Below are 20,495 nucleotides of genomic sequence, written 5' to 3'. Positions count from 1 at the left end.
CCTGATACTGAGGAGGAAGAAATCGACGAGCTGTCAACTACATCGGTTCCGGCCCCAGAACCTATTCCCTCAACATCGTCTGCTATCCCAGATGATCTGGGATGGACTCTTTCTTCCATCGTTGAAATGATTCAACAAATGCAGAAGAAGAAGGATGAGAAGGAAGCTGCAATGAAGTTAGAGATGCAGAGACTTGCAGCATCACGTGGGCCCCAGAAGAATCTCAACGTGAAGGATCTTCCTTTGTGTTTGAATGCCAATCCTTGGATGTATGCCGAACACATGCCTATGACAACTGGGAAGATTGCCATATCAGAGAAGTTGGGTTCAATTCCCTTTGAAGAAGTGGAATTCTGGCCCAACAAGGAGTCTTACCCGGACTGCTATGTACGGCTTAGGAAGGAGCCAGCCTCGAAGGAGGAGACGGAGCCGAAAGAGGTCATAGTCTTGGACCATAGTAAGGCACAGGTCTTACTAACGAGCTCTATGAAAGAGAGGGGCTTCACAAATTCAAAGATACCAGCTTTGAGTAAGAAGCATCCCTCCTTTGTGGCTTCTCCTACCAGAGCCTTTCCCTGTATGGAAAAGGGATATAAGGCTGCCTTAATGGCAGTGGAGGCAGGGAAACCATGCCCCTCTTTGGAGGAGTGTAAGCCGTTGTCCCTAACCTTGCCCATGGACCAGAAGGACTGGAAGGACGTTCATCTTACCTTCTCAGTCGGGAAGTTGGAAGCCAATATTGCCGGACGTCAGTTCGGTGAGGACCTTCCAAAGCTGTCTGATTTTCTCTTGCACAGGGAGCAAGAGACAAAAGAGAGATTTGCAGCATCGATGTCCTTACAGACGACTCTGGAGACGATGGCAAGCGACCCCAAGAACCAGGATATGTTCATGGTAGTGGCCAAAATCCATCTGGCCACAGTAACTAAGGATCTCTATAGTTTCATCAAAGCTAGGAGAGCTTGTAGAGAGTTCGTGTTCGCCTCGGCTGCAGTGAGGCACGAATCTAGGAAACTGATTTCCTCTTGTATATGGGGTAAGGACCTCTTCCCTAATGAAGTGGTCAACAAGGTAGTGGATAAGGCCGCCACGGAGAATAGGAACTTCTCCAGAAGTGGGGCCTAACTCTTAAGAGAAAGTCTTCCCCAGATGAGGGTCCCCAACCTAAAAGGAAGACAAAGAAGCCTAGGCTATCCTCTTGGCCAGCTAAGCCTTACAGAAAGCAGCAGCAACAACTTCCAGCGACCGCGGTGCCTCAGTTGGTGGCACAAGTTCCAACCACATACCAGTTGGTACCTCAAGCAGTGACGACTCAGTTGACTGCATTTAACCCAGCGTTCGAAACGCAGACAACGACCTTTCGTCCAAGAGCTAGAGGAGCAGCCATAGGTTCCTCTAGACGCCCCTCAAGAGGAAGGGTATTCAGGGGAGGACGCGGTCAGGGAGGCAAGGCCTTAGGTCCACAACAACAAAAGTGAGATCCTTCCGGTAGGAGGAAGACTTCATCTATTTCGGGATCTCTGGACCTTCGATCCCTGGGCCCACAGCCTAATCAAGAATGGACTGGGTTGGAGCTGGTACAGCACTCCACCTCCGTTCCCACAATACTCCACCCCCGTTCTGGAAGAATATGTTCGAGAACTCTTGGAGAAAAGAGTAATCCGAAGGGTAAAGTCCATCAAGTTCCAATGAAGGCTGTTTTGTGTTCCAAAGAAAGACTCAGAAAAACTCAGTCATTCTGGACTTGTCGCCACTCAACAAGTTCATAGTGAACTACAAGTTCAGGAGGCTGACACTTCAACACATAAGGACCCTACTGCCCAAACGGGCATACACCATCTCTATAGACTTGTCAGACGCTTATTGGCATGTTCCAATAAATCGTCACCTCTCCTCCTACCTAGGGTTCAAGCTACAAAGAAGACTTTATGCCTTCAGAGCCATGATATTCGGGCTAAACATAGCCCCAAGGATTTTCACGAAGCTTGCGAACGCAGCTGTCCATCAATTACGCCTAAAGGGAATCCAAGTAGTGGCCTACCTGGACGACTGGCTGGTGTAGGCAGCATCCAGGACAGAATGCCTGCAAGCCTCCGAGAAGGTGATCCTGTTCCTGGAACATCTAGGATTCAAGATCAACATTAAAAAGTCTCGACTTTCTCCATCTCAAAAGTTTCACTGGTTGGGAATCCACTGGAACTTACAGTCACACCAACTTTCCATTCCTGTGAAGAAGAGGAAAGAAATAACAGGATCTGTCAAGAGACTTCTAGAATCCAAACGGATATCGAGACGCAAACAGGAAAGAGTGCTGGGCTCTCTACAGTTTGCCTCAGTAACAGATCCTGTGCTAAGAGCACAGCTAAAGGATGCAACCGGAGTTTGGAGAAAATATGCATCAAACGCACGAAGAGATCTGATGAGATCACTACCGACTCGTTTGTGAACGCTTCTCAAAGCCAAGCAACTGAAGAAATCGGTACTTCTTCAGCCACCTCCCTCCTCCATTACGATTCATACAGATGCTTCAAAGGAGGGATGGGGAGGTCATTCTCACCGGAAGAAAGTCCAAGGAGCTTGGTCCAACCTGTTCAAGAAGTTTCATATCAACTTTCTGGAAGCCATGGCAGTACTTCTTACACTGAAGAAAGTATCTCCTCGCCACTCGGCCCACATAAGATTGGTCCTAGACAGTGAGGTGATAGTGAGATGCCTGAATCGACAAGGGTCGAGGTCACCTCAAATCAACCAAGTGATGTTGGCCATTTTCTGGCTAGCGGAAAAGAAGAGATGGCACCTGTCAGCAGTTCACTTTCAAGGGTTCCGCAACGTGACGGCGGACGCTCTATCCAGGTTCACACCGATAGAGTCAGAATGGTCCCTAGATGCAAGATCGTTCTCTTTCATCTCGAGTCAAGTCCCGGAACTGCAGATAGACCTCTTTGCGATGAACGACAATAAGAAGTTACTGTACATCATTATGTGTCCCCGTACGAGGACCCTCTAGCGGAAGCAGTGGATGCTATGTCCCTCGACTGGAACAGATGGTCCAGGATTTACCTGTTCCCTCCGCCCAACCTTCCTTTGAAGGTCCTCGACAAACTGAGATCCTTCAAGGGGAAAGCGGCAATAGTGGCTCACAAGTGGCCGAACAGCGTTTGGTTCCCTCTGGTATTAGAACTACGACTGAAGTTTCTGCCGCTGCCGCTATCGGATCCAGTTTTGACTCAGCGAGTACAGAAGTCAACTGTCTTCGCTTCATCACAGAAAAGCCGGAACCTACATCTCATGATTTTCTCTCCCTAGCGGTGAGAAAAAGATTCGGGATATCAAGAGACAGTATAGACTTCTTAGAAGAATATAAGTCCAAATCTACAAGAAGACAATATGAGTCATCATGGAAGAAGTGGGTGTCATTTGTCAAGGCGAAGAAACCACAAAAGATCTCGACAGATTTTTGTTTATCGTTCTTCATCCACCTTCATGAACAAGGTTTAGCAGCCAACACAATATCGACGTGCAAGTCTGCCTTGACAAGACCTATTCTATATGCCTTCCATGTCGACACCTCTAATGATATTTTTAACAAAATTCCGAAGGCCTGTGCTAGGCTCAGACCATCAGCACCTCCGAAACCCATTTCATGATCTCTGGATAAAGTTCTTCATTTCGCTTTAATGATGAATAATGAGGAGTGTGCTTTAAAGGATTTGACCCAAAAAGTTATATTTCTGTTTGCACTCGCTTCGGGGGCCAGAATTAGTGAAATAGTAGCCCTCTCGAGAGAGGAAGGTCATGTTCAGTTCTTAGATGGGGGAGATCTGAACCTTTTTCCGGATCCTACGTTTTTTGCCAAGAACGAGCTACCCACCAATAGGTGGGGTCCCTGGAGAATCCACCCTCTGAAGGAAGATGTATCTGTATGTCCAGTGGAGTGCCTAAAGGTCTATCTTCGTAGAACTTCAGACTTTAGGGGAGGACAGCTGTTTAGGGGAGAAACCTCAGGCTCAAATTTATCTCTGAAGCAACTAAGGGCGAAAATCACCTATTTTATTCACCTATTTTATTCCAGACAGTACATGATCCGAGAAAAGTTGCCTCCTCCATAAATTTCTTTAACAATATGGATTTTGAGCATCTTCGCTCATACACTGGGTGGAAGTCATCCAGGGTATTCTTTAGACACTATGCGAAGCAAGTGGAGGAACTTAAGAGGTCTGTGGTAGCAGCAGGTAGTGTCCTTAGACCCGCTGTTTAAATCTGCGAGGAACAGTGAAATTAATTGGGACGATTAATTTACGGGTGGGTGTGTAGTCACAGACTGTTTCTACAGACTAAGTGATAGGCCACTAAAGTGTCCTTATAAACTGTTCCATAGATAAAGGAGAACCAAGCATAATACGGACACATGTGCCAAGCGTTTGTTACACTAGTGTAATTGAACAGTAATACGGACTGTAACTACAGTATTGATATTTTGATTTCAAAGTGGCACATATATGTTTCCTTTTCAGATGAAACAATATTTTCTGTCTTACTGTTTTCTTTATGCTTAATTGTTTGTTCATCCACATTTTATAATTCTTATAAATGTCGATTGACCAATTTTTTATTGATTGTCAATAAACTAGTTCTTAGTGAACTTTGCGTCTTATTCGCCCACATCATTTTATTAGAAATGTACTTAGCATTACACTTAAAACTATGGATAATTTTAAATTGAATGGTCATTAAGATTGTTCCTTACTACAAGCAAACATTCTTGGTTTATTCTTTCCTCAGGGAGGAAAGATTGTGTAACCTAAAGGGATGGTGGTGGAAATGCAATATTGTTCCTAAACAGATACAAACCTTTGTCCAATCCACTGATAAGAATAGACATTCTGGGGGACATGTAAGTATTTCACACTGACATGGGTGGTTCTTATACAAACTTTGCTTTATAACGTATAGGGTGAGACCACTATACGGGCTTGTCTGTTAGTCATCCATAGGTAATATGTACTCCTCGAGACTTTTTCAGAGTCTAGTATGATTCTTCCCTGTAGGGGGCAGGAAGCACTAACATGGTTTATGATTAGAGGAAATGATGTATGACGGTAACATCATAGGTCTCTAGGTCTATGCTGACCAGGAAATACTTTCTTGAGGGTATGGCACAGTTTGAGAATCCACAGATAGAGTAATGCTCTGGTAAACTTCCATCAGGACGACATGGCCTGAGCCCAAAAAACCGATCGAAAAATCTATTTTTGGGTGAGATAGCCATGTCGTCCTGATGAACCCGCCCTTCCTTTTAATGGAAAAGGCTATACGACCCCTCCCTATAATACAGTATCTGTAGCACCTCGTGTATCGCTACAAGGAATAGAGATGGTGCCGTTAGCGACATTATGTACACACTCAAAACGGGATTGGAGAGGTACCTTATTAATGGCTCTCCTTTCATTCTCGCTTTTTGTTTTCTTGCCACTTTGACCCCTCGAAGTGTTAACTCTGTTCGGGGTGAAGATAGCTATGTGGCGTGTCAAGAATACGTCCTCTGATATTATGCGATATCCCATGTAGATTTATTTAAGGATATTCACTCCAGGCGTTAGAATTCTGGATACCTTAAGGTAAAATTCTCTGGGAATATCACCGTAGTCAAATATACCCAAGGAAGCTACTCTAAAGGAACTTCCATCAGGACGACATGACTCTCTCACCCAAAAATAGATTTTTCGCATTTCCCAAGTATCCATCTCAATTAATTAAGCTGTAAGTCTATCTTTACATATGAAAGATTGTCAACATTTTACTCTAATCTATAGACCCAGATTTCCCTTTTTCATATGTTGACCCTGAATGAATCTACTGTATAATAACAAGAATCACAATCTTGATCTGGATCCCCTCTAAATTTTAATGGAATCTTCCGAGCATAATACCCATCATTTATTCATATTTATTCCTTTGTGAAGGTAATAAAAAATAAGAAATAAAAATAAATGAATCTTACCTGCTTAATACCCAACCAATCAGCAAGATCTTTAGCATTTGCGAGAGAAGTTGAAAGTCCAATGACACGAAGAGTTTTGTTAGTGTGACTACAAATACAATTTGTACGAGATACAATTACCTCTAAGACGGGACCCCTGTCTTCGCCTGAAATACAAAATTAATTCTTTTATCAAACCACATGCATGAAATACATTGAATAAAAGAAGAGGCATTTGTATAAATTGAGGTAGCAGGTTGGCCAAGGCACCAGCCGCCCGTTGAAATACTACCGCCAGAGAGTTATGGGGTCCTTTGACTGGCCAGACAGTACTACGTTGGATCCTTCTCTTTGGTTACGGTTCTTTCTCTTTGCCTACACATACGCCGAATAGTCTGGCCTATTCTTAACAGATTCTCCTCTGTCCTCACACACCTGACAACACTGAGGTTACTAAACAATTCTTCTTCGCTCAAGGGGTTAACTACTGCACTGTATTTGTTCTGTGGCTACTTTCCTCTTAGTAAGGGTAGAAGAGACTCTTTAGCTATGGTAAGCAGCTCTTCTAGGAGAAGGACACTCCAAAATCAAACCATTGTTCTCTAGTCTTGGGTAGTGCCATAGCCTCTGTACCATGGTCTTCCACTGTCTTGGGTTAGAGTTCTCTTGCTTGAGGGTACAATCAGGCACACTATTCTATTTAATTTCTCTTCCTCTTGTTTTGTTAAAGTTTTCATAGTTTATATAGGAAATATTTATTTTGGTGTTACTCTTCTTAAAATATTTTATTTTTCCTTCTTTCCTTTCCTTACTGGGCTATTTTCCCTGTTGGGGCCCCTGGGCTTATAGCATTTTGCTTTTCCAGCTAGGGTTGTAGCTTAGCAAATAATAATAATAATAATACTGACATATCTACCAATATTCTATACTGTCAATGGATGTCCAATTAATAATTGATTAAGATAATCTTTCTTAACTGTGAATTCTTTTGCTAAATGTTGCAAATTATAGTTGCAAGAGGGTTGATTGTACGTGCAGTATAAATATTAAAAGAATTATCATTATTATTATCACTATTGTTGTTATTACCACTAGCTAAGATATAATCCCGTTGGAAAAGCAGGATATTAGAAGCCCAAGGGTGGCTTCAAGGAAAAATAGCCCAGTCAGGAAAAGAAATGAGGAAATAAACTGCATGAACAATTAAAATATATCTTAAGAACAATAACATTAAAGCAGATCTTTTATGTATAAACTATTAAAAGAGCTTTATGTCAGCCTGTTCAGCATAAATTATTCACTGCAAATTGGAACTTTTGAAATTCCAGCTTGATGCCAAATTGTAATTTCCTATTGAAGGAACAATATCAAGGGGTTTTATTTCCATAGTCTTTGAATTTCCCCTAGATGCAATTGGGTTTCAAGTAGTGATGGACGAGTACTCGGAATTGGAATCGAGAATCGAAAATATCATTACCTTTTTTGGTATCGGAATTGAAATCAGAGAATTTTAATAGAATTTTTTTTTCTGAAAGATTCCTTGGAATTTGTATGTTTGCAATTTAAATTTCTATTACAGGTAATAATAAAAAGTAAAGATTCTGTTTGACGACTTTAAAGTATTAGCATAATCTATCATGGTACTTTTTGCCGGGAAGTAGGGTGATGTGGTCACGACCCGGACACGGTCTCGACTCGGACAGTCTTAATAACCAATGAACGATCGAGCCTAGGATGACGTCAGAGCTATGACGTATGAGGGAGGGCGGTCCTAACTAGACGCCATTTGCAAACCTGCCCGCCAACGCTCCGCTTGTAAACAAGGTAAGAATTTCAATTTTAAGGGGTCGCGATCTTAATTTTCGGCATCAGGATATAATGTGCCATGACCACTAATAAGGCGTGATCAAGTTGTGATAAGTTTTGTTATGTAATATAGCCATATTGGCATAAAATCAGTGATAATACGGAGTGCCTAAACAACAATGGAGTGGTTTGGGGTGCCCGCTAAATAATTTTATGGTGTGTTCTCGACTCGGACAATTTTTGACGGTTCATGCAAATTAAGTGTACTGGAAAAACCACTTAAAAAGTGAATGATTGCATAGTTCTTACAACTATAATGTACCATATGTGAGATAAAGCCATGGAAAAGGCTGGAAATGGGTGTTTGCCACGGCTAAATATCGAGTGATTTTTCGAAGTGTTTTATTGATGGAAGTGAATTATTTTTAGCATTAATATGTGCCCCTATTAGTGTTTACTTTTCCAAATTGAAATATTTAACCTAGGCCAATTGTTTATATTTTTTACGAATTTTTAAAAAAATTATGTGCGTGGTCTCGACTCGAACAATGTGCACGTGCTGTCCGAGTCGAGAACACGGAGGTATAAGAAGCAATAAATTTTTTTTTTTTAAATGACTCTGTCAATCACTCTCATTTTAACCTAACACCAATATTAATACTATATATTAACTCTTATAAAATTATTGATGGTTTAAAATAATTAAATATGGGTGATTGCCAAAGTCAAACATAGAGTCAGTTTTGAGCTATTTTTTTTGTGCAAATTAATTTTTTTTAGAATTAATATGTGCCCCCCAATAGTGTTTAGTCTTCTAAATTGAAATATTTAACCTAGGCCAATTTTTTAATTTTTAAAAATTATTAAAAAATGCAAGGTCCGTGTTCTCGACTCGGACAGGTTTGTCAGGGTTGAGAACACGGAGAATTTTTATTTTTCTAAAATTTATTAATTGGTCAGGCAATAGAATTTTAACATGGAACAAATATCAATACTGTTTATTACCTCGTATAAAGTTATTGATTGTCTAAACTAACAAATTATGGGTTTTTGAAAAGGTCAAAATATTTTTTCATTATGAACTTATAGACAATATTCATTAGCCTAGCCTATGTCTCTAATGCCATTTATCTCTTTCAGATCCTTCGTGACTCCCAGCCATGCCTCGCAACTACCAGCCAAGGAACATCCTAACCACGGATAGGACCAACTTAGAGAAGGCATTTTACCATCGCCTAGAGACTGGTTGTAGCATCCGCACTGCGTGCAACCTTTTTGGAGTTAAAGTTTCGACTCTTGGGGTAAGCTTGAATAAATCTAAGCCCTCTTAAATTCTATGTGTAGGCTAAGAACTTTAGGCTACTTTTCATTTAGGCTAGCCTACCCTATCGGGCCTATGCTCCCCACTTTACCTTTATTTATTTTTTTCAGGATTCTTTCACTCGGTCCATCAAGGAGAGTGATGGGAAGACGTTTGTGCCTAAGCATCAGAACGTCAAAAAGGTTTTCACCGATGCGCAGGAACGCTTGATCGAGGAATACTCTATCAAGATCGCGCGGGGCCAAAGACACTTACATCTAATGGCTGGAGTTTGGCTGTAGTATGAGGTGGCAGCGTGACAATTACGATGCCATGCTGTATCGCATACTCAACCACATGAATGCTCATGTGACACTCGGCATTGTCCATTATCAGCAGTATCTTATTCTCCTCTGAAGAATAAGACACCTTATGGAGATGCTCGAGTGTCTGCATGAAACGCTCATGGTCCATCCAACCGTTAGCCTGCAAGAGCACTGTGGTTCCAGGAGTGGTCCCTCTCTGAAAATCAGCATTCATCTTCTTTCGTGCGATGATAAACACTGGAGGGAAACCATGCCCTGCAGCATTAACAATCCCCACGAAAGTCATATGATTGCCTCTCTCCCGAGCAACCTGCGAAGCAACAGGACGACCTCTCTCGCAAACAACCTTACATGGCTTCATCACAGTGGACAAGCCACTCTCATCCAAGTTGAAGATCCTGGCTGGCATGAAACTGTGTCGCTCGACAGCTTCCACGTAAGCCTTGAAGAAGACTTCAACGTTTACGCGGTTGAAAGCCATCGCGCGCGAAAGTGACATGCCCTCCGGAGCCTTCAATGCAAGCCTTGGATGACGGAACATATACCCGTAATACCAGTCACGGGTGGCCATACCTTCCCTCTTCCAGGCATCAGGAATAGACGGGCTGCCAACAGCCTCTGCATACTTCAGGATCATTCCACCTTTCAGTGTCATGTTCTGGATGTTTTTACTAAGAAAAAATATAAAACATTGGTTTAAGTGTGTTTTTGGTGGACCAAAACATCCGTCCGGGTTGAGACCACAACCCCGTCCGGGTCGTGACCACGCGGTCTCGACCCGGACAGAGAATTTTGGATTTTAAAAACGACTGTAAAACCCAAAATATAATATCTACAGATATGAAACTCATAGCATAAGATGGGGCATTAGTTAAACTTTCTTTTAAGCACAAAATCTCTCCTGTAGCTCAATAACTTTTTTTTATGAATATTATTCATTTTACTGTCTGGGTCGTGAACACATCACCCTACTTGTCTGTACCTCTCTCTCCCCCTTCTGTTGAGAGTGAAAAATCACAAATTTTAAGTAATTTGTATTTTTCCTAACAGTACTTACCTTGAACTACTTTCTTAGGAGTATCTGGGATCTCCTCCCAACCGACCAGAATTTTGTGTAGTTTACCCTACTCCCGTTTTCTATGCGGGGGAACCTCTGGCGGAGTGATAAACAACATAAGGCGAACCGGGGTCAGAGAGCGTGCTCGTTCAGGTCTCTATCACCAGTAAGTTTTGGTAGAAGCTTTCTAGGAAGCCCTGTAAGGCACTCGGGGCAGGATGGGCGGGCCATAACCCGAAAGTAGTTCGAGGTAAGTACTGTTAGGAAAAATACAAATTATTTAAAATTTGTGATTTGTTCCAACACCGAGTACAGTGATACCTCTACATACGATCTTAATTCATTCCTATAAACTGCTTCGTGTGTTAAAACGATCGTATGTTGGAGCAAATATTCCCATAAGAATACACGGTAATTTGTTTAATTCGTTCCTCAGCCTAAATACCCATAATAACTCCTTAATAAATGGCTACACATAATTACACATAACATTAATACAATTGAATAATACAAAAATATCTAAAAAAAGAATAATAATAAAGAAATAATAAGTAAAAAAGGGGTTTTTATTAACACTTTACCTTAGTGACAGGCCAGCGCAGGTGTAGGGACTGCTACGCAGGAGGAGACGGAAGATCAGCGAGGAGGTAGGGACGGCGACTACGATAACTTACACTAACTTACACTACGTGAACTTTAACTTAACTTTAGCTTATTTTTTTTCATTTTTATAATTTTATATTTTTTTTTTACATTTTTTTTCTTTTCTTATTTTTAATTTTCAACACTTTCACTTGATTCGGTCTTCCTTTTCTTTGCCTCACTTTCTTTCTTTTCATCATGATCACTAGACCATTTATAGATTTTTTAAAGAAACTATCGAGTGAAAGTTGCTTGGTACGGCTTTTGAGGATTTTTCTGAAACTAGTTAAGCAAACATCATCGAACTGTGCAACTACACAGCAAACCTGAAGTTTCTGTGGGTGATGCTTGTCGATGAAATCAACCACGTGTTGATGATATGCCAACATCTGTTTTATTTCAGCCATACCTAAGATTTGGCCTACCTCCTCGGTCTCCTCCGACTCACTCAACTGGGCTTGGAACTCATCATGCTGCATGGCTTGCAGCTCCTTGAGTTCCTCGATGGCGAGCTCTTCATGATGCTCATCGACGAGTTCGGTGATGTCATCTTCATCCACCTCCAGACCCATGGACTTGCCAAGGAATACAATCTCTTCGACGTCTTCCTCGGCGGCAAGCACAGGTTCATTCTCGGGGCCAAAACCTTCGAAATCTCTGGGAGCAACAGCATCAGGCCAAAGCTTCTTCCAAGCTGAATTCAGGGTCCGACGAGTTACTCCCTCCCAAGCCTGATCTATGATCTTTAAGCAGTGCATGATATCAAACTGGCTCCTCCAAAATTCACGCAAAGTTAAGTTGGTGCTTTGCTTGACATTAAAGCATTGCTTAATCAAGTGCTTGGTGTAGAGCTTCTTAAAATTAGAGATGACTTGCTGGTCCATGGGCTGGAGGATAGGGGTGGTATTCGGTGCAAGATACAACACTTTCATAAATTTGTATTCGTCGATGATATCATCTTCGAGTCCGGTCCGGAGGGGTGAGCGGGTGTATTGTCCAAACAAAGCAAGCACTTCTAAGGCAAATTCCTCTCCTGAAGGTACTTCTTGACAGCAGGGGAAAACTACGCTTACCCATTCCACAAAGATATGCCAAATAACCCAAGCCTTAGAATTAGAACGTCATAGAACATGTAATAGGTCTTTATTAATTCTATGTGCTTTAAATGCCCTAGGGTTTTCGGAATGGTAAACTAATAAAGGCTTAATTTTGCAGTCCCCGCTGGCGTTGGCACAAAGCGCAAGAGTCAACCGATCCTTCATTGGCTTATGTCCAGGCATTTTCTTCTCTTCGGCGGTAATGTACGTTCGACTAGGCATCTTTTTCCAAAACAGACCGGTTTCATCACAGTTGAACACCTGCTGCTCTACGTAGCCTTCCTCCGCCATGATGCTTTCGAACTTTTTAACAAAGTCTTTAGCGGCCTTGGTGCCTGAACTCGAAGCTTCTCCATGCCAAACAACTGAATGAATCCCGGTCCGTTTCCTAAATTTCTCGAACCAACCTCGAGACGCCTTGAATTCCTCCGTCGTAGGATCGGCTGAACTCTCCCCCGCGTCACCCCCAGAGCCCACCACCTTCAAGTCACTGTAGATAGCGCTGGCCTTCTCACAAATGATCGTTTCAGTGATCGTATCGCCAACAATCTCCTTGTCCTTGATCCATATTAACAAAAGGCATTCCATCTCTTCAAGGGTAGGGCTACAACGTTTGGAAATAATCGTGATCCCCTTCGAAGGTTTCACTGCTTTAATGGCTGCCTTCTGTTTTAGGATCGTTGAGATCGTAGACATATTCCGGCCATATTGTTTAGCCAGATCGCTAACACGCACACCTCGCTCATGCTTTTCTATTATTTCTTGCTTTAGTTCTAATGAAAGCATTGACTTCTTCCTTTTCTCACCACTACTATTACTTCCTGAACCGAAACTAAGCTTTTTAGGACCCATGATTACGAAACTCAGAAAACAACATGTGAAAAAGGAAGATAAAAAACACTGTTAATAACTGAGCGAATAGAGAACAACCACACGATGCGCACGAGATGAGAGGACTGATCAAGGTGACGCTCGACTGGCGTCCCTCCGATGTGCTGTCGTCTAGCGGCGTCAACAACAAACCACAGTCGACGCTTTCAAGAAAATTACACGCGTACGCGTATTATTTACTTCGTATGTTGGAGCAACACTTCGGGTGTCGAGACAGAAATTTGGTCGAATTTTATTTCGGATGTTGGAAAATTCGTGTTAGGACATTCGTATGTAGAGGATCCACTGTACTTATCTCGAACTACTTTCTTAGGAGACTTCTACTTTAGGAGGTGGGAGTGGCCTTCTGGATCTAGAGAGCGTTGACGCAGGGGAGAAAAGGGAATCTAGATAGGAGGCTAGATTCTGCTGACCCAAGAGAAAAATGAGAAAATAGGGAAAACTACGCAAAAAAACTATCTTAGTGTCTGAGTAACTCACCTCTGCAAAAATCCTTGGGATCGTAATCTTCCACTGACAGTGTGTCCCATGGCAGGAGAAGGATTCAAGGGTCATGTAGGGGAAGGAAATAGGGGGAAAAGGGTAAGGAAGGAACCTGTCTCTCTTGGACTTACCGCCCGCGGCTTCCCCGGGGCTACACCTTAAATCTTTTGGAGCGCGGAAATGACAGAACCAAGCGAGAACCCGTCCAAAGATTTCCTCGAACAATCCTTTAGGTAACGAGCCGTAAAGGTAGATTGTCTTGACCATGTACCTGCTCTCAGGATCTGGCCCACTGCCATGTTCCTTTCAAAGGCCAACGAAGTACTCAGGTCTCTAATGTCGTGGGGTCTAGGCTTTCCCGGAAGGGAGACCCCTGAGATGCTGTAGGCTCTCATGATCACCTGTCACAGCCAGAAGGAGATCATATTCTTGGAGACCGGCTTCTTCACCAGTCCCGAGGAGACGAACAGACTCTTGGTCTCAGGGCGAAGTTTGGCTGTCCTCTCTAGGTACTTCCGTACTGCCCTGACATGGCACAGTAGCAGGTCTCTTGGGTTGTCCGACCGTGGGATAGCTGGCACTGAGAACCCCTCAAACCTAGGGTCCCAAACCGCTGAATTCTGAGTCTTGGCTACAAAGGAGGGTAAGAACCTGAAGGTAGCTTCCCGCCAGCCCTTCGAGTCTGAGACCTCGTAAGACAGACCATGGATCTCACTCACTCTTTTGGCCGATGCAAGGGCTAACAGAAAGATCGTCTTGAGGGTAACCTCCTTGTCTAGAATGTCCTTGAGCGGCTCAAAGGGAGGTTCCGCAAGCATCTTCAGTACCCTAGCCACATCCCACTGGGGCACTCTAGCGGCCTGGGGGGAACACGACAGCTCAAAGCTCTTGATGAGCATCAAGATATGTCTGGAAGAACCTAGGTCGATGCCCTTTAGGAGGAAGACTTGGCCCAACGCAGCCCGTATTCCCTTAATGGCTGGGATGGACGTGCCCACTTCCTCTCTGAGATAGACCAGGATGTCTGCTATCACGTGAATGGAGGCCCCTAACGGCCTGATGTTCTTCGAGGAGCACCACTTTGTAAAGGTAGCCCACTTCGCCTGGTATACCGCGACTGACGAACGTCTTAAGTAACCTGATATCCTTGCTGCGGTCTTCGACAAATATTCTTCCTTCCTCAGGAGACCCTCGATAACCTCCACGCGTGAAGGCGGAGAGACCGAGGGTTTTCATGGAACCTTTGAAAGTGAGGCTGCCGGAGAGGGTCTGGCCTGTCCGGAAGCAGCCAAGGTAGAAGGCGTGCCAGTTCCTTTAGGTCTGCGAACCAATCTCTCTCCGGCCACCAGGGCGCTACCAAAGTCATCCACAGGTTGTCGGCCTGTCTCACCCTGCTGAGGACCTGCCTGAGCATCCCGAAAGGGGGGAAGGCGTACGCGTCGAGGTTGTCCCAGAGTGCTAGAAGGCGTCCTCGAATGCTGCTGTCGGATCTGGCACAGGAGAACAAAACACGGGGAGCTATGCATTTAGTCTTGTGATTAAGAGGTCTATTACCGGAGAGCCCAACTTCAGAATGATTGTCTTGGCCACTCCTTTATGTAGGGACCATTCCGACCCTACAACTTGACCCATCCTGCTGAGGCCGTCGGCTAGGACGTTCCTCTTTCCCGGAATGAATCTGGCTGTGATCTTGATCTGCTCCTCCTCTGCCCATTCCAGGAATTCCGTTGTGAGACTGCACAGTTCCCTCGACTTCAGTCCTCCCTGCTTTTTCACGTAGGCCACCACCGTGGTGTTGTCGCACATCAGAGGCACGGTGTTTCCCTGGAGTAGATAGACGAACTCTCGGCATGCCCTTTGCACGGCCATCAGCTCTAGCACGTTTATGTGCAGGTTCGTCTCCTCGAGGTCCCATTTTCCTTTTGCTGTCTTGTCGAGAAGATGGGCACCCCAACACTCCTTGGAGGCGTCTGTGAACAGGAGCATCTCCGGAGGGTCGACTGCGAAGGGCATCCCCTTGAGGGTGTTTGTTCTGGCGTGCCACCACTTCAGGACCTCCTTCGTCTCCGGGAACACCGGGACTATCTTGTGCGGGGAGTCCCCCTGGTTCAAGAGCTCCTTCAGGTTCCACTGCACGCCCCTGAGTTTGAGCCTCCCCTGGGGGACTAACTTCTCCAGCGACACGAGATGGCCTATCAATCTTTGCCAGTCTTTAGCTCTCCTGGGCTGGTCCGACAGGAAGGGACGGAGTATCTGCTCTAGGTTGTCCAGTCTCTCCACGGAGGGGAAGGCTCTCACCAACCGGGAGTCCAGGACCATCCCTAGGTAGGTCATCCTGCTGAGGGTATCAGCTGAGACTTCTCCAGGTTGATGATACCCAAGACACCGAAGAACCGCAGGAGCTTTGCGCCTTGCTCCTTCAGTGCTTCCTATGAGGCTGAAAGCAACAACCAGTCGTCTAGGTACCGAATCAGGCGGATGCCCTGTTCGTGTGCCCAGGCTGAGACTGTTGCGAACACCCTCGTGAAGATCTGAGGAGCTGTTGACAGTCCAAAGCAGAGGGTTCTGAATTGCAACGTCTGGGTACCCCATTTTACCCTTAGGTATTTCCTGCTGGATGGATGGACAGGGACCTGGAAGTAGGCATCCTTGAGGTCTATGGACATCATGAAGTCCTCTTCCCTCAAGCCCACTAGGACCGACTTTGGGGTGTCCATCTTGAAGTTGGCCTTGCACACGAACTTGTTGAGGGCTGAGAGGTCTATGACCGGTGTCCAGTCCCCTGTCGCTTTCTCTACCAGGAAGAGCCTGCTGTAGAACCCCGGACCTGGGTTCTTGACTGGTTCTACTGCACCTTTCGCCAGCATTGCCAAAACTTCTCCCTGGAACGCTGCTATTCTCAAGGGGTCCTTGAGTGCCAACCACTCCGTCTGTTGATCTGGGATCAGAGGAGGCGGGTCTGCTAGGAAGGGCAACCTATATCCCTCCTTCAGTACTGCTACAGTCCACGGATCTGCTCCGTGGTCCCGCCATACTTGCCAAGATTGTTTGAGGCATCCCCCTACCTGAGGCTTCGGCCGGAGTAGAGGGCCTCCCCTCCTACCTCCTTCGGGAGGCGCGGCCGGAGCGTCCCCTCCTGGAGCTCGAGTAGGATGGTCTGAAGGATGTCTTGCGTGGTCGAAGTGCCCCAACGGGGGGGCTGCGAAGGCTGGAGCCAGGTTAGGCGAGGCGCGGGAAGAGTGAGAGACATCCAAAGAGGCTCTCCTATGGGCAGGTCTTCTTGCTGGAGGGGGTCTGGGCTCTCCCACATCCTTCAATTTCCTGACCCTCTCCACCGTCTCTTCCACAGCCTTCAGGGGGAACACTGACTCTCCCCACAGGGGTAAGTTCCTCAGGGCTCTCACTTCCTTGTCTGGAAGCCTCCTGACTAGCTTACTAAGTACCGTATCCCTCTTTCACAGGACCCAGTTGGCTGCCTGCGAGAGGGACTGGTACGACAGGAACTTGAGGGCCTTTCCCCCAGAGCTAATAAGTTCCTTTAGCAAGGTCTAGTTTTTGGGAACTGAGAGGTTGTGTGAGGCCTGAAAACCCACTAGCGTGCAGGCCCACCAGTCTAGCCACAATGAAATGTAGACCTAATCCAGGGCCAAATCCTCCATCATGGAGGTCTCCGACGGAGAGAAGCAAACTGGGGCTGAGGATGCCCTATCTTCCAAGGCTCCCTGGCTTAGGATTGCGATTGCTGGTTCCACCGTACAGGGACCTGCGCGGCGCCCCTCCGGGAGATAAAAGCGCTTCTGAGTCTTGAGACCCTGGAGGAGTTTGGAGGCGCTCTGACTCTTGGGGGCGTCTGCATGGCTGGCTATGACCTTGTTGATGTGCTCCATGCCCAGCCTAACATCCCTAGCCAGGAGAAGAGCCAGTGAGGTCCTCTGCTGTACATGGGTGTCCACCAACCTGCTGAGGCCAGAGAGCCATTTTCTTCGTCTGTCGCGAGCTTTGGCTTGTCTAGCCTGTGATGGCGCCTGATGAGGGCTAGGACTTTTCTATACGCGGAGGTCTCATCCGTTGAGCCTTCACCGCCATCTCCTAGGCCTTCCGTCCACTGGTCCTCTGCCTGAGAAGGTGCACCTACGACGGGGGGCTCCACTTGAGGTGGTGGCATCTTCTTGTCGTGGTACAACTGCGGCAGTTCTGGTCGGAGAACGGGCATCGCCACTGGGACGGAGGCCTCCGTCTTGGACCTGTCCCTTCCAGCAGAGGACCAAGTTGCTGCGGTCTTTCTCGTGGTAACTGGCTGCCGAAGTCTTCGAGGCTGGGACATGGCTGCCAGGCCGAAGGGGCGACTCTCTCCGCTGGACGGATGGAGTCGGAACCTTCAAGGACTTACGCCTGTCGACCGAAGCCTAAAGCGAGGATTTACGCCGACACTCGGACCTGCTGTAGGGGACGTACTTCGTGGAAGGAAAACGAGCTCTTGGGAGCCAGCCAGAGGTACTCAGGACTGCTGAAGCTCCTTGGAGGTGGCTGCGTGGGATGGCGACTCGCACCCATTCCTCTCTAGGAGAATGGCTTCTCCTATGTTTCCTTCTGGGGGATCTAGAGCGCCTCCTGCGGGACCTCTATCGTCTCCTCTTCGGGTCCCTCGGGCCTCCGTCCTCTGAGGAGAAAGAGTACGACTCGAAAGAGGAGACCGAAGATCTGTAGGAATGCGCCGAGCGGTCTGAGTCGTCCCGAGTCGCTGGTGGTTCTTCATGCTGGTCCGATGGTCAAGGAGGCTCAAGGAAGACGGGAGGGAGCATTGCTGAAGGCGCTAGGGGAGAGCGAGGCAACTTCTTACAGGGAAACCACGCATCAAATTCTTCCTCCAGTCTCATGGGTGACCTGAAGGGCGTCCTCAGCGGCGCCCACGCGAGGGGGTCTGACGACGGTGCATCCTCTTTCTCAGCGTCTCCCCCGGCTGCTGACGTACCTGAAATGCAGGCCCAAGAAGCGGGGGAAGAGGCTGCAGCAGCCTTATCCCAAATAGGATCATCGGAAGAGACGGGCCCTGCTGGCACCAGGCCCGCGTCCTCCAAACACACTCCCGTCCCTCCCTCAGCCCCCACTTGCCTGAACCGACATATCCTCCCCACTAACAGGCATCACAGACTCCTGAGGAAGAGCAATGGGCCGCTTCCCCGCAACAGACTTACATCGTCCCCTACTCTAGGTAGGGGAAGGCGGCTGAGAAGCTTTATCAGAAGAGGCATCGGGCGAAGAAAGCGGTGAGGAGAAGCTCGACTTCTTAGGCGACTTCTTGGAAGCCTTCTTCTTCTTGGTGCCGTAGCGCACCCACTGGACCTCGTTCCAGGACTCGCACTCTGGACACGTGGCTGTAGGGGAACATACGCTGCCCCTACACAATGAACACAAGGAGTGAGGGTCGACCTCCGGCTTAGATAGGAAAGCCCACAAGATTTACCAGCCATAGGCCCGGGACAACGACGAGGATACTCCATAGCGAACTAGCAAGGCACTGCGAGACACAAGAACACAGAGGGAAAGGGTAGGAAAGGGTATGGAATGAACACAATGGGACCACGTGGGAACCGCGTGGGACACAAAGGGTTGCACAGGTTAAGGAGAGCGCGTCGAGATGTTATCACGACGCGACCAGAAAACTTACTGGTGATCGAGACCTGAACGAGCATGCTCTCTGACCCCGGGTCGCCTCATGGCGCGTATCACTCCGCCAGAGGTTCCCCCGCATAGAAAACGGGAGTAGGGTAAACTACACAAAATTCTGGTCGGTTGGGAGGAGATCCCAGATACTCCTAAGAAAGTAGTTCGAGGTAAGTGTTCGAACAACTACTAATTATAAATAAAATAAAATAAAAATGTAAATATATTCAAGCTAAGAGCAAATATTTAAATTTCCCTTGGTACTTTCATAAGACATATCAATCAAAATTACTTACCAAGAAGATGAATTTCATCTATTATGATTAAAGAAACTTGCTTTACGTAGTTACGCGTCTGCCACGAACGGGAGATACCGTCCCACTTCTCGGGAGTGGTAATGATCACATCTGAAGCCTAAAATTAAAAATGAAAGCTTTGTGACATTCTAACATTTTCAAATATTGTAATAAGTTTCTAAATTCAAATCGATTCAAAGGAAAGTTTAAACCAACCAAATCTCAAGTTATTATACTGGGCTTGTTCATCTCAATGTTAAAGGTACAATTGGACGCATGAGTCCCAGTACACCTTGCTTCAAAGAAGTATACCCTGTCACACCCTTGCTTAGTGGCAAGTAACAAGATAATAGTTTATCAAAATATGTCCTAAGCCTTGCGATGTCTTGGTAAAAAACAAGAGCTTTAAATTCTTTCTTCTTAAGGCAAACTGTTTACTTAAGAGCACCTTTAGGTCAAGACTTTGGATTTTAATGACTGAGAATTTAATTGAAACAATCTTATTAGAGAGCGCATCAGGCAACCGACTCCTTGTTAACGTAGACATAATGGTGGGAAAGACAAAGAAGAGTGACATATAAGAATAACTTATCAAAACAGTATATCCCTTATGGGGATGAATAGCCGCTAACATAAAATCATTTATAGTGAAACTGAACTGTACGTACCTGAATTGCCCGAACGTCCGGAGACACATCACCTGTCAACTCGACGACATTCTTTCCTAGTTTCTCTTCTAATCGTATTTTCCAATCTTCCACTCTTTCTCTGACAAGAGCTTTCAAAGGGGCAATATACACAACCTGAAAAATGTTAGGAATTACATTTTTATATGCAAACACATACGAGAGACAAATGTAAAACGTACACAAAAAGATTGAGTTTTATATAAATTGGGTTTAATTTTTATCAACATGTATATATGTGGGTATATATGTATGTATGCATGCATG

The 20,495-nt window shown here is 45.7% G+C and overlaps 1 protein-coding gene across 2 annotated transcripts in view; it reads right to left on the bottom strand.

Annotated features, from left to right (window-relative positions):
• Positions 1 to 20,495, bottom strand: part of LOC137640031 (activating signal cointegrator 1 complex subunit 3-like) — a 410,828-nt gene that overhangs the window by 84,915 nt on the left and 305,418 nt on the right. For both annotated transcript variants that reach the window (XM_068372399.1, XM_068372400.1), the window contains exons 28-30: positions 20,211 to 20,345; positions 19,543 to 19,660; positions 6,002 to 6,147 (exon numbers count right to left, since the gene is read on the bottom strand). In XM_068372399.1, coding sequence (XP_068228500.1) covers positions 6,002 to 6,147; positions 19,543 to 19,660; positions 20,211 to 20,345 — 399 coding nt within the window. The remainder of the gene's footprint in view (positions 1 to 6,001; positions 6,148 to 19,542; positions 19,661 to 20,210; positions 20,346 to 20,495) is intronic.

Source organism: Palaemon carinicauda, chromosome 4 (genome assembly GCF_036898095.1).
Source record: "Palaemon carinicauda isolate YSFRI2023 chromosome 4, ASM3689809v2, whole genome shotgun sequence".
Lineage (NCBI taxonomy): Eukaryota > Metazoa > Arthropoda > Malacostraca > Decapoda > Palaemonidae > Palaemon > Palaemon carinicauda.
The sequence above is the reverse complement of the archived record's forward strand: the minus strand, read 5'-3'. Positions and strand labels throughout refer to the sequence as shown.